Genomic DNA, 14,312 nt, shown 5'->3' with positions numbered 1-14,312 from the left:
CTGTTTGAGATTTCATGAAAAGTATAAACCTCAGTGACTGTGAACTGATGTAAAAAAAAAAAAACAATACTAATTGATCACTCCAGATTTTCGGGCTTGGTGGAACAGTACTGAGACAGAATCGTTATGTTTGTGGTGAGCAGTGTTGAGATTATTGAAGCGCACCACATCAAAACTGGTCAATGCCTGATTTTTCTCTCAGTGTGTTTGGTCTGTAAGAGATAAATAAATAAAATCTCTTAAGATTTTGAAAATCATGATGTTGTTACCCCACTGGTGGCTCCTTGGTGCTTCCTCCTCCGTCTGTTCTCGGTGCTGATGTCTTTCACCGGTGCGGGTTTGTCGTCGCCTGGTGTGTTGGGTTTATGAACGGCTGTTCTCGTCCATCTGTGTTGTTGTGGCTCAGTTTGGCTGTTCTCCTGGGTTTTGTGTGTCTGGCCATCCTGTTTATTTATTGTGCTTTTTTTCAGACAATTACAGCAATACTACATACATTTTCAACTCTCTGGAGTGAGCATCATGATTATTCAACAAGAACATCTGCGTTTGGTGAAGGAAGAAATACATGGCTTTGGAACCAGATTTCTTCTTTAGCCTTCCAGGATCATCCTAATTCGGTGAACAAGAAGATCCAAGTTGGCAGAACTCCTGCCAGAACTGGAAAATCTTAGAAAAGTCAAAAAAAAAAAGAGGCAAAAGTTGAGAAAACTCAAAAATCTGTTCTGCATTGTGTTGCCTTGAACTTTTGCTTTTCCTCAGCTTTTCTCGTGGGATTTCATATGTTTTTCATTTCGATCTTTCATGTGATGAAGCGTTCCCATAGTTGATCACAATCCTATTTGTCATATAAACTCTACAGTTACACAAAAAAGGAAAAACTGTAAAGAAACTGATGGTTAAAGACTGATGGCCTGCCTCGCCCTCGGCTCCACAGCCACAGTCTGACAGCAATGAGAGGACAGCGTGACGCTCTGCTGCTGAATTACTTCTGTTCTGTTAATTGTACCTGAGTATCTGATGAGTCAAATCACATAATCAGTAGTGTTTGCTCTTCATTTGTTTTGAGGGCTGCAGCTTTTTAAGTGTTAAAAACCTCATTTGAGTCCTGCTGTATTTCATGCTGCACATTGCTGGTATTGTGAGATTCTGAAAGACCTCCTTTTTTTTTATGTTCCACGATCTGGAAAGCATCCCTTTGTCCGTTCTCCCTGTAGACTTTCAATTTTCCCTGCAGCTTGTAATTTTTGTGAGAACATTTCTGCATTGTTTGTGTTGCTGACGGGACTGAACTGTCGGCCAAACGGACTCTGAGGGATTATCGCCTGTTCCTGGTCTGATGATCTTCAGATTTTGTTCCGACTATTTGTTGTCTGTTGTGAAAAATAATGTTAATTGCTTTAAAAGCCACTGTACAGACACTGAAATGCATACTGGTCACTCTAAATATTTTTTCAGGTTTGTAAAGCCACCATCAGATTTTTTTTTTTTTGTCCACAATGTTGTGATAATTGACTTGTAGAAAATCCAGAGCCACTAATGCAGCTGATGTGATTCTGTGTGAAAAACACAGATGTGTGATTATAGCACATTCAGTCAGTGACAATACACGCCATTACTTAATACTCGATTACATAAAACAGTTTAACTATGAGTCATTGCAGTACTGAAGGTGGATATATTACATCCTGTCAACTGATTTTATTCAAGCAATTAAAGACAGTTGAAGGAGGCTTGTGAGACATTAGAGACAGTAATTATGTCAAAATTACAGGGAAAGACAATAATTAAACAAATGCTTTATGAGTATAAATTGTATAGTAATGAATAAATTTCTAATCCAAATCTAATTAATAACAAAATTGAGCATTGTTCAGAAAAGGTTATCGCATCCAATTTGGCACATATAAGTCTTGCAGTGGTTCACGTGTTCGCGCAGGGTTAGATGTTGTGGATGTGTTACTCCTGTTTCCAACCCCAGGATGACTGGGCGGTGTTGTGAGGGATCCAGCCCCGTTTTCTCCCGGTAATCAGGGCAGGAATCAGCAGGCAATAAGGGAGTCTTTGTGGATGCGGGGAAAACCACCATCCCCCTTTTACGTCACCAGCAGGAGGAGAGGCCAGACACAGAGAGGCTGCACATTCATAAAACATTCATTCAACACTTCATCCTGATAGACAGTCCACCGCCACATATTGAGAATAAAAAAAAAAAACAAAAAACCAAATGCTGCTGTGTGGTCTCCAACTCATTTTTTTGGGTTTTGTGTTTTCACAAATTAAGTCCCTAATGTGTTGTAACTCCCCAATTCAACATTTGTTAACGAAACCCGAGCCCGAAGTCAGATGTAACCTTTACTTCTATTAGATCAGAGTTGGCATGTGACGTCGTGGTCCAGATTGCATGAGCTGTGTGTTATCTTCCAGCCGTCACACCGAGTCACCTGCAGCAGCAGCAGCAGCAGCTGTGTGAGCACATTGTGTGGATGGTGGCGGTTTTTCTACTCAATAGCCAGAGGACATGGAGACATAAAGGCATGGAGTGGGAACAAAAACTGTAACCTTGGTCACACATTGTGGGCATTTAAACAACAAGAAACTTGACAAAAAACGAGAACTTCCACACATGCATGAGCATGAGTTGATGTGCAAGACAGAACTTTACAATTACAGAGGATGATAAAGAGGACTGTTTCTATGTTTCAGTCCAATTCAACATTATGTAGCTGACACAGTTCCACAGAAGTCGATGAACATGACAGGATAGACAGCTCAGCTCACTCTGGATCCCGTCTTCCTGCACAATGTTCTATTTATGGTCACTTCCAGCAATGAGATGGAATTTCCTACCTTGCAAATGTCTTTGTGAAACAGGTCGATGGGGTGCAAATCTAGAATGAAACAGGGGTGCAAATCTAGAATGAAACACATACTCACGCAGTCGGTAGCATAAGTATTCCTACTTCTTGAACCTTTTCCTTTTTGATCACATTATAGCCACAGAGGGGAGATTGAACCTTCAGCCGCAAGTCTTCAGCAGCTTTGCAGAAATCGAGAGACTGAAATTATTTTCCCTTTTTTTCTGTGCAACATATCTCGAGTTCAGTCAGATAGGATGGAGACCATCTGTAAACCGTATTTAAAACGACACCAATCGGAATTTTCAAGATGTTGTTTTTAAACTGTATCCACGTCCCGCATCTCTAGAACTCAGCAGGCTTATAAATACAGGTGATGCACAGTAAATCCACCCTCTAAGGACAAATTCAGAAATCCAATTTATGCTGAAGTAAATGGGGCCGAACAAAAGCCTCTTCTGTGAATCGATTGCTTACCTCGTTTGTTTCTCCTGCGCAATCTCTAGACGTCTTTTAAAAGTGGCTTCAGAAATATTGATTTCAGATGCTGACAATCAGCTCACGCCCGGGACCCGTTTCTGACGGCTTTCCGTCAGATTTTGTGTTCGGTCGTCTCACTCGATGGTGACGTTTGACTTCAGTGTTCAATTCGGCCTCAGTCTGTTCATGTCGGTCTGCGGAGAAAACGACCTTGTTTTTCTGGCCTGACTGATCTCGATGACTTGAAAAATAATGTTTTTTGCAAAATGACACGACGCTGCCAGGGTGACTGTAAATGTGGAGTCAGTGTGAAAATGGCTGCTTTTCTTCGACCAGGTAATTCACACACACAGACACACACACACGCAAGTGTGTCAAGTGTCTTTCACACATCTAATGTCGCAGAAGCCTCTCTGTTTTGAGGTTAAACCAGGAGCATCATCCACAGACGCACACAGCACAGCCTTGGGGATGTGAGAGGCAGAGATATTTAACTAGGATGTATTTTTATGTCCTCTTGACATGAAGCAGATCATCTTTTACCCGTGGATGACACACTCTTGTCAGTATTTAAAAATTAAAGTAACACTCCGGGTTTTTTATCACTGAAATCCACACTGTATTCAGGTCTGAGTAATAAGTTCTGTTCATCTGAAACTCGCTCATTTATGATAATGAAGAGGTTTCTGAGAACATGACGAGAAGAACGACTGTGTGTCAGTCAGTTCTTTCCAGTCTCCATTTCCAGATAATCCCTCATTTGATCCGCCTACGGCTGCCTGCTTGACTCTGTTCTGTTCACCGGTTCTCGGTTCACCGGGAGACGGAGCTGGAGTTCTGTTCCGCTGACGTCCAGCGCTGTTCTCATGTGAACTGCAGACCTCTTTTCTCCCTGGTTCCACCCCTGCAGACACACATTCTTTATTTTCAATACTACGACAATGAGCTGATTTACTTGCATCCATTTTCTGGCTCTGCTCTGCGTTCTCCTCATGGGTTCAACTCAGGAACTCCCCAAAACTGATTACATGAGAGAAGAAGTGAAGGGACTGGACACTGCATTCTCCTCTTTATAATAGTTCTGCACTGCTGTGATTCTTTCTACTAATGTAACTTTTCTTTCAGCCTGAAAGCCCGGCACTCTCGTGAACCTGTAAAATTCCGAAGGCTTGATGATGGCTTTTATTCCGCAAAAATATATATTTTTAAACCCTACCTGTAGTTTTAACTAAATTAACCCTTTACTTTGACAGAGGTACATTTGAGACTGTTCTCAAATACAGCATAAATGTGAGCGGTGCCAATTACAGTAGGTATAGGGACGGCAATCCCAAATCTAGATTCTGTACAACCTCGCAGGAAATCCATGACCACAACATGTCAAGATATACGCCACGTCTCTGACACCTACAGTAGAAAGTATCATGGAACAATCAGGGCCGGTCCGGCCGGGTTAACCACAGGTTCTGGTTCAGAGGAAGATATGCTCCGTATATTCACCGCTTTGAAATCACTTCAATCTGATTCATAAAAAGCCTACTTCCTCTGCACCGCTGATGTGAACCTTGTGATAATATTGTGTTCTGAGGTAAATGTCAGGTCACCACAGTTCTTGAATTTATGAATCACCTATAGCAGGATGGAATGAATGACTCATTGACTTCTACACTGCTCTGTAACGGCTCATTTAACGCTGGGAAGAAGTTCATTCTTGTCCAGTGAAAAACAAAGTGAGTGGGTCGATGAGAAATCTTGTGCATTTATTATTTTATTGTTACCACTGAACAAAGCACAAAGTATTGTGTTCCTCTATTTCTGTTTTAATCTTTTTTTTTTTTTTTTGCAGAAGAAAACTTTTTTACTGATGGTTTGAAAGAGACCGAAAGAAACGACATAATGAATTTGCATCGCTCACTTAACACACACTTCTCACTGCAGCCGTAAAAGCTCTGCCCGCTGCTCTGTACTGTGCCAATTGCTAAATTGCTTACAATATAACATTATCATGCTGCTTGCAGCTGCTGGCATTTTAACTTATGAGAAATTCATTAGCTCCAACGGCAACCAAACATTCACTTTGGTCTTTCCCCTGGAGGTAAACACACCCTCACCCCCCTGCACTGAGTGAAAAGTCAGAGCTTAGACATCAAGACGGCGCATTTTATTTCTTAAAGAATATTGTATAAGGATGAGCGTGGACGTGATGTGACTTGAGACATGAATGTTGAAATGTCGCAGGGTTAGTAAGGGGTTGACTGTCTATTGTAGTAACTTCCTTGTTTAATCTAAAAATTGGGCAGATTATACCTGAAGCCACGGTGAATGTCGGATATCATTTTGTCTTTTTATGATGATAGTTTATACTATGGTTGTGAAAAAAAAACTGAGCAACTAAGAAGTGGCAAAGACAAAGATGTATGTGTACAAATCTTCTGGCGCCCACAAAAACTGTCAAATCTGATTAAAATACGAGGCTCAGCTTAATTTCCCTGAAACTTTTATTCTGAAAACAAAATAATTCAAAACGAACATTAAAAATGCATATTATAGTATCTCCTGCAGAAGTAGATACTGTAACATACATTTTTTTTTAAACAACACATGTAATAAATTACATGCAAACAGTTTAATGCTGATTAGAAAACACTTGTCATGGGTCTGCAATTTTAATTGAAAGAATACACAAAATAAAATTTCTGGGTGTAATTATTGATCAGCAGATAAGTTGGAAAGAGCATATTAAATATATTGAAAATAAACTTGCAAAAAATATCTCAATTATGTATAAGGTGAAGTATCTTCTCGACCACAAATCGTTACATACATTGTATTGTTCCTTGGTGTTACCATATCTGAGCTATTGCGCTGAGATATGGGGAAGCAACTATCAAAGCTCAACAATGCAAATCTCGCTTTTGCAAAAGAAGGCTATAAGAATAATTCATAAAGCTGGTTATTTTGACCATACAAATATATTGTTTTTTAAATCCAAAACTCTAAAGTTCAAGGACATTGTAGAATCTCAAATAGCTCAACTCATGTATAGAGCACAGCAAAACTCCTTGCCAGTAAACATTCAAAAGCACTTTCATCATCCATATAATGTTTATCATCTCAGAGACATTGGTTGCAAATTTCTTATTCCCAAACACAGATCAACAATGAAAAGCTTTTGTGTCTCCGTTTCAGGTGTAAAACTTTGGAACAACTTAAGTCCAGATCTGAAAAAATGTTCAAGCATGAGGATATTTAAGAAAAAAATAAAAGAATCGATACTAAAGAATTACGATCTTAATGAAATCAACTAATTTGAAGATGTTTTCTTTGTCTCTTGAATTTATGATATGTTACTGATCTGACACAGGAAACTGATAATGATAAGTTTCAATTGGGAGAGGGGGTGGGATTAAATAAGCTCTGCTTCTTCCCACTCCTTTTCAGACATGTAGGATGGCATCTATGTTCTCTATGTTTGGTATATTTTGTTTGGATTGATGTCTGTTTTGATTGATGTCTGCTTTACAAAGTCGCTATTTAGATGACTTTTCAATTTTGAATTATGGTTTGCATGCTTGAAACAAATAAATTCATTCATTCATTCATTCATTCATTCATTCATTCATTCATTCATTCAATTTCAAACCCTCACTTTCTTATGATGAAGTCTGCTTACCCTTGTTACCAAGATAAGAGAACACACACACAGCAGCTAATAGCTTCAGTAGTGATCACCCTGTATCATCAGTTAATAAACTTGACATCTGTATTATGAAGTTTGTGAAAGACGAAGAAGACGCTTTTTAAACCCATTGGGAAATACAAGGTGAGCACGTCTTCAATAAATAGTCCCTAAACTAATTGTAAGCCTTAAATCACCTCTGGCAGTCTTATAATCAGGAGTGACATTGTGACATGTTCTTATCGACTGCAGCAGTCACATTAATCAAATCATCGAGCTTTGTGCTCCTGAGTAATTTCTACTGATACATATTAATTTGATTGTCAATACTGCTATTTTTAGTCTGTGAAGATAAAAAAAAAAATGTACACAATTGTTTCAAACAATCATAAATAAGGAATATTTTGTGTGTGAACAGAGTTGGAACGAGATGAGAGAAAATTAAGACAGAACATTTTTGTCGTTGCAGTTATAGTTTTTCATGTAGCAGCATTGAATGTTTTTAATTTCTTCTTCACAGCAGTTTAATCTCTTATTTGTAAAAACAGCAGATCCAGAGTCTCACCAAAGACAACCGGCACAGAACAGCTGCTTGTATGAATTTAATCCAGGACCTCCAGTTTGATCCCTGCAGTCTCCACAGTTGACCTGATGAGGCCCAGAGGGGGGTAACGCCAACTCTGTGCATGTTGCGCTGCACATGCATCATGTTCTGTACATAAACAGTGACAAACCTCCCACCATCACACTCCTCCTCTCCTCCCGCCTCCTTCAGCTGTCACCACCTGCACTGCATCCTGTCATCCTGTCATCCTGTCATCCGTCACTCAGCCTCAGCTTTTAGCTCCATGTCAGCAAGCTGGAAACGGCCACTTAACATTATGACAAATAGACTGATGTTTTTTATATATATATGATGAATAATTCAGCAAGATGAAGTGTGCACAGTATAAACATGCTGTTTCTGTCTTCAGAAAATGCAAATTAGATCAGATTGATCTGTTCTGATAACCTCAGATAGATGCTGGTTTGTTGACATCTCCATACGGCACATATGATATATATTGATTTGGGGGTAAACCTGTAGTCTATATATTGCTGGAGAAAACCTATCATAAAGGGAAAAAAAAAGCATTTTATCTGTATTTAAATTTAGCGGTGTGCCAGGTTTTTCATATTCACCGCTGAAAAGCAAAGAGCACATGGTTTAAACGATTTTGATGAATCACTCTAATATGATATGAGGCGAGAAGTGAATGCATTTCTTTTCCACTGTAATGAATGACCACATCTAATTATATTAATAGAACAACTTAAGCGGTGCTCATGTATCATAATCTCTGAAGGGTCAAACTTTTAGTCCTGTCACTATCTGAGTCTCCACTAAAAGCCACATGAACTCAGATCCACTGGCGGAAACTTCGACTTCACATTTGTCTTCACTGATAGATATTGCAGCAAACTGTTTGGCTTCTTGTCTTACTGCAGTCTTGAGTTATTAGTTGCTTGTGTTATTCCTCTGGGGAACTAAAGTAGCTGTCAAGGACAGCCAGTAATTAAGTTGTGACATGGTGCCACCATGTGGGCTCAAACACGTTTGTCTCACACGTTACTTGGAGTCGGTTCATTTTTTTTTTTTGTGGACCTCCTTGTCTTCTGTGAGATTTGAAGAATACTTAAAAAATGTTGGGTGATGTTCATTTTTTCACTTGAAGTGCTGATCTGTACCAATCTTGGTGAAATATAAATATATGCTACATGTTAGTTATGTGCAGGATTTTTTTCTTTTCTGTGAAATCATATTAGGGAAAATTAACTGAGTTTCAAACAGGCATTTATTTTGTTAAATATTTTGAAAAGATTGTGATGTTAATGTAAAGAAGACAAATTGGAATGAAAGAAAACACATTGGTGACAAAAATAGTGAGATGAAACCTGATAGTTTTACTGTTTGAAACATGAATATCTTTTAAAGATGAAAGTCAAAAGTTCCATGATCTTATAGGCTTCATTTTTACCTATAACTACATGATGGCTTTCCTGTGTGTGTGTGTGTGTGTGTGTGTGTGTATGTGTGTGTGTGTGCGTCCCTCCCATCTCTCAGGCAGTGAATCCTCTTACAGGTGGATTATGGGACTAAGATGTCTCCACTGAGGAGGGAGGCCATCGCCGGAGAGACGGCAATGGAGGGACGACGGACATGAGACACACGGAGTGAGAGGCTGAAACAGTGGAGGAGACACAGACTGGGAGGAGAAGAAGATGGAGAGAGCCCCATGGCCCAACAGGAGCCAGGAGTGGGGTAGAAGAGGGTGTGTGACTGGGGTGAGTTCTCCACCTTTTCTCGAGCAAACACCTCTATTTTCCTTACAGCACTGAAACAAATGGAACGGAGCAGTTCAATGTAAATGTGTAGATTATGCTGCGTTTTCTCAGAGCTAAATGTCAGGACCTCAGTTTGGCTTTAAGAGCAGCTGACCTGCACATGTTGGTGCGTCTGTGTTTATTGAATTACCCCGGGACAAATTACAGTAATGTGATAGACTGAGGGGATCACCTCCATGCCCTCCGAGCGGCGCAGACACAAGGAGCAACATGTGTCCAAAAAGACAGAATGCTTGGATTTGTGTTCTGCAGTACCATGCTGAGCTGACTCAGAAAATGAGAAATATTCTGTTGCATCTGTTTTTCTCTGCAGGGAGAGTCGATACAGCCTCACATGGTGAAGCAGACGCTCCAGTGTCCCACGCCTGCCCTCACTGCCAAGGCAGGGACAGACTAACCACGGCGGCAGCCATGTCTCTCCTGGCCCTGTCCAATCCTCCGGGCTGGAGCATCTGCTCTGCGCTCTGCATCTTCATCGTGTTTCTCCCAGAAGCCAAAGCAGACAACCTGAACGCGACGACTACGCAGAACGGCGGCGGCTCCCAGTGTGGGGAGTACACCAATCAGGTGACTACTGTAAACATCACATCGGCTGCTCAGAGTTTCCCACAAGGCCTCAGAGTCGAGACTGTTCTATTACTGTGAGAGATTCAAAATGTGGTTTAATCCACCACTGAGTTGAATATTGCTGTTGATACAAGCTGAGATCAGGTGAGTGAACATTAAAAGCTGTCAGACCCAAGTCTCTTGTTAACCATGAGGGATTTACCTTAAAATCACAAACATTTAAAAAAAAAAATAGCATGCCATGTTGTTGTGATAAACTGCCTCACACCTCCATAAGAATGAACCCTTCTCTGAAGAGACCGATCTGCTACCTGTTTTCTCTGAGTTTTGGCTGTAGAGAAATCACATTTCCCCAGCAGGTTTGCAATGTTTTCACTGATTAGTGATTAGTTACTGTTGACTACTGTTAGATTCAAAATTTCTGAAGGAAAATCACAGAAATAGATCTTCATAAATAGCATCATAAAATTTGAAATGATTAAAAACAAAGCAAATGGTTTAGGTGTTTTAGTAAAGGTCTGATTTCTTTGTAAAATAAACAACAGAAATCAACAACTAGTTTTAGTGTCTAATACCCATGTATGGTGAATTTCTCCTCATTCTACATGTGTGCTTTCGACAGGTGATGGAGAATGGGATGTGTCGGCTGGAGGCCACGCTGCCGCAGCTGGACGAGCGGCGGTGTCCAGACATGTTTCGCTGCACGGACGAGGTCTCCTACTGGCTGCACGAGAACGAGGAGAGGAAACGGCAGATCGTGGTGCTGAAGGAGACCATCTCCGAGCTGCAGGAGGAGCTGAGGAACCACAGGCACCGCATCAAAGTCCTGGACCTGCAGGTGACGTTTCCATGTTGACTTTAGCAGACCAGGGTCAACTGTCAACAGCAATCCCTTCAGCTGCTTTGAGTATTTGCTTTAGTCCACCTGGAGACCAGCTGAGTGTGACTTCTCCTTTCTTTTCTCAATTACTTGCACCAGGGGGCTCTTTTGTTTTTTTTTTGTTTTTTTGTTTTTTTTTTTAAGAATTTGATCAAATTGGACTTTCCTGGTTTGGTTTGAAAGCAACTTTTCCTAGAAATCCAAGAGGTTGTTTTCTTTAGTGCCACATACATTCCTAGAACAGAAGACATGGAACATTTGTGTTGTATCGCCCAGTAATGTTGTGCTTGGTCATCAGGCTGGCCTCCCCCCCCAGCATGTCCTTGACCTTCGTCACTAACAGGATTAGCCTCCTACTCTTCCACGTGTTGCCTCATGGGTCTCAGGCAGTGAGCTTATACAAACACAGAGTCTCAGCTGGATTGATCAGCGGCCACAGGTGGACAGTAGAAGGGGCTTGCGCGTTGTGTATAAGCGTAGGGACGCCTCAGGCTTTCAGGTAATGGGAGTTAGTCTTATCCTCTGTTTACAAGCTCGGAATAGATCGGTGTGGCTTTAATATTTTTGAACCGTCCAGTTGATCCTGGGAGTGTGTGATAGGTTCTAACATAGAAACACAAACTGAGTGGTCAGTTCATTTTTTTGACAATAAGGCAGTGATTATTATTGAGGGCTTTTTTTAATTCACTTATTTGAAGATATTTCTGACAGTAAATCTGTTTTATACCTGTGTGTGGTGTCAGAGTGCAGAGAAGATCCACTTAAACATCTCCTTGGAGCAGCGTTTTCACGAGTTAGAGCTGCACTATGCTGAAGCCACCACCCTGCTGCACCTCCAGGGCACCCTGATCCTGGACCTTCAGGTACTCGGCGTCTCTCTGAATTAATATTTTGGAGCTTTCAAAGACACATATGTATATTAATTTTTTTCCGCACTGTGTTATTCTGTTCAGAACCAGCTCCACAACTTGACCCTCGTCGTTGATAAAGTCAAGAGAAGTCCTGGCTGTTCAGCCAACGTTGTCCATCCGAACCCTCTGCTGAACGCCCAGCAGGCCCTCCATCCAGGTATGAAGTGAAGCGGACTCCCAGCAGAGGGTGCCAGACACCCCCGGTTCATTTCCCTCCTGCTCAGTCTGGTCTGTTCTCCCTCCAGAGATGCAGCACGTGAGGAACTGTCACATAGACTGTGCTGCCATCTACTACAGTGGAGTGAGAAGATCCGGTCTGTACACCGTCGTGCCGTCGCTGGCCGGCATGCCAGTAGAAGTCTACTGTGACATGGACACTGATGGTGAGTCACATTCTGCACCGATAACGTGTTACGGTGACAGAAAACCCAGGATTGTTCCAAAAATAACACACAGATATATGAGTGAACTCCACAAACTTGATGGTGCTTCATTGTTTTTGTTGGCCTCAGCTTCCTCTCTCTAGTACGTTACCCAACATTGACTCAACACTGGCTCACTGATGTAGAGCATCTGTTGCTAGAACAATTGTTCTGGTCTACCCCGACTGTGGCAGCAAATGCTTTCATCCTGGGTAAACTGGCAGAAGTTCAGCTCGCGTTGCATGACAATAAATGATTTGCATGAGCTGCCCAAGGTTTTTGTGTAGTACAGTGCGTGTTACTTTGTACAGAATCTACCTAGATCTCTATTTCAAGGTTTCAATTTCATCATCAGAACGTCACATTACACTGTAGCATGTCCCTGACCCTGAGGACAATGGAAAGTCCCCCCTGAAATCCCTCAGACATGGCGTTCACTCTCATTCGTATTGTCTTTTTTTTGTTCAGGTGGAGGTTGGACTGTAATCCAGCGGCGACTGGATGGCTCCGTGAGTTTTGACCGCAGCTGGAGGGAGTACAGGGAAGGATTTGGTGACTTGCATTCAGAGTTCTGGCTGGGCAACGAGCACATACATGACCTGAGCACCCAGGGAGACTACAGCCTCCGCATCGACCTGGAGGACTGGAGCAACGCGCACAAACACGCTCTTTATCAGAGCTTCAGGTCAGCGTCTGAAACTCCAACAGTCATCTCTGCTTTTTCATGCATTTTCTGAGAGTTCCTGTGTGTCCACAGTGTGGAAGACCAGGACCATCAGTACCGTCTCCACGTGTCTGGCTTCAGCGGCACGGTGCAGGACTCCTTCGGCTGGTACCACGACAAACAGGGATTCAGCACGCCGGACAGCGGCAACATCTGTGCCGAGATCTCACACGGCGGATGGTGGTACAACCAGTGCTTTTACGCCAACCTCAACGGAGTCTACTACAGGGTACGTTACGCCGATTACTCCTCGCTTTACCTCTGTGTTGAAGACGTAGTGTTTACTGTTCCTCACCCTGCAGGGAGGCCACTACACTCCGAAAGGGCTGGGACCGCTGGGCCCCGACGGGATCGTCTGGTATTCCTGGAGAGACTCTGACTATTACTCCCTGCGTAAAGTCACGATGATGATCCGGCCGCGCAGCTTCCAGACCCGGGTGTCACCCTGAGCCACCGTCTCCGTGACAACAGCGCGAGCACGGGGACCGGCGTGCCCTCTCGGCAGAGAGGGACGGAACGCAGGCGCCGCGGTGCTGAGGAGAACATTTCAATGTCATGACTCAAACGGACAATTTTGTAGCGAGTGAATCTGCTGAGTAAACAACAAAAATGTCTTTTTATTATTTACATTGAAAGATTCTTGTAGATTTCATGGATGATTTTTTTTTTTTTCATTCAGTCATTAAGGTTTATGCTTTTTCTACTTCTTTTTTTGTACTTTAGATAAACCTCACATGTGACACACTTTTAGCAATACAGACAAAAATAAGTGATTATGTGTCATTATTTGAGTCTTCTGTTATAATCACCCCATCCGGGTTTCAGCTAATTCAAATTGATTGTGCATTTGCTTTATTGACAATAAAAGTTTAATTACCTTACTTAAACTCAAGAAGAAAAACCTGACCTTATTTGCTAAAGAATCATGCAGAGATCAGGGTTTTGTGTACAAAAGAATATTGTATGGATTAAAAAAAATAAACTTTAAAATTATGAGAAATTATGAAACACTTCTGCAAGAACTTCCTTATTTGAAAGCTGAAATATGAAACTCCCAGCGAAAACGTTTAGGGTCAGCCATCTTCTCTCTATACACCCTGAACAGTTTGGCAATCTCGCACTATGTTTTCGGACTGTATGAGGAAACAGAGGGAAACTAATCCAAACACACAAACACTAACGCTCTCCATCCTCTGAAGCAGAACACTCTCCACCACGTGGAACATGTACAACCCAAATTCTGCGTTCATGAAACACTGATCATCATGTTTTATTAAGTCGCTGTCGAGTTACTTCACACTGCAGTTTCTGCTGACCTTTGAGATGTGAGCAGGTCTATCAGAGATAAGAGGTTTCATCGACGATGAAAGACCTGCTTCCCGTAAAGCCATATACTGTTCACGCATGCA

The 14,312-nt window shown here is 41.8% G+C and overlaps 2 protein-coding genes across 2 annotated transcripts in view; one reads left to right on the top strand and one right to left on the bottom strand.

Annotated features, from left to right (window-relative positions):
• The window catches only part of cmtr1 (cap methyltransferase 1), a 506,633-nt gene that overhangs the window by 88,796 nt on the left and 403,525 nt on the right, over window positions 1–14,312 (bottom strand). The window lies entirely within an intron of this gene.
• Window positions 9,753–13,475, top strand: LOC115402542 (angiopoietin-related protein 7). Its single transcript, XM_030111115.1, has 8 exons — window positions 9,753–9,966; window positions 10,589–10,804; window positions 11,590–11,709; window positions 11,800–11,914; window positions 12,003–12,140; window positions 12,648–12,864; window positions 12,937–13,132; window positions 13,206–13,475. Exons 1-8 carry the CDS (start codon window positions 9,811–9,813, stop codon window positions 13,350–13,352), a joined length of 1,305 nt encoding a protein of 434 aa, XP_029966975.1. The 5' UTR covers window positions 9,753–9,810; the 3' UTR covers window positions 13,353–13,475.

The sequence above is a fragment of the Salarias fasciatus genome, chromosome 15, assembly GCF_902148845.1.
Source record: "Salarias fasciatus chromosome 15, fSalaFa1.1, whole genome shotgun sequence".
Classification (NCBI taxonomy): domain Eukaryota; kingdom Metazoa; phylum Chordata; class Actinopteri; order Blenniiformes; family Blenniidae; genus Salarias; species Salarias fasciatus.
This window is presented reverse-complemented; position numbering and strand designations above follow the sequence as displayed.

What these genes read in the sequence shown, in the direction of transcription:
- LOC115402542 (XM_030111115.1), top strand. Translation starts at nt 9,811, where the DNA reads ATGTCTCTCCTGGCCCTGTCCAATCCTCCGGGCTGGAGCATCTGCTCT. An exon ending in GTGGGGAGTACACCAATCAG is followed by an intron (nt 9,967 to 10,588) that starts GTGACTACTGTA and finishes TGCTTTCGACAG; the next exon opens with GTGATGGAGAATGGGATGTG. An exon ending in CCAGCAGGCCCTCCATCCAG is followed by an intron (nt 11,915 to 12,002) that starts GTATGAAGTGAA and finishes TTCTCCCTCCAG; the next exon opens with AGATGCAGCACGTGAGGAAC.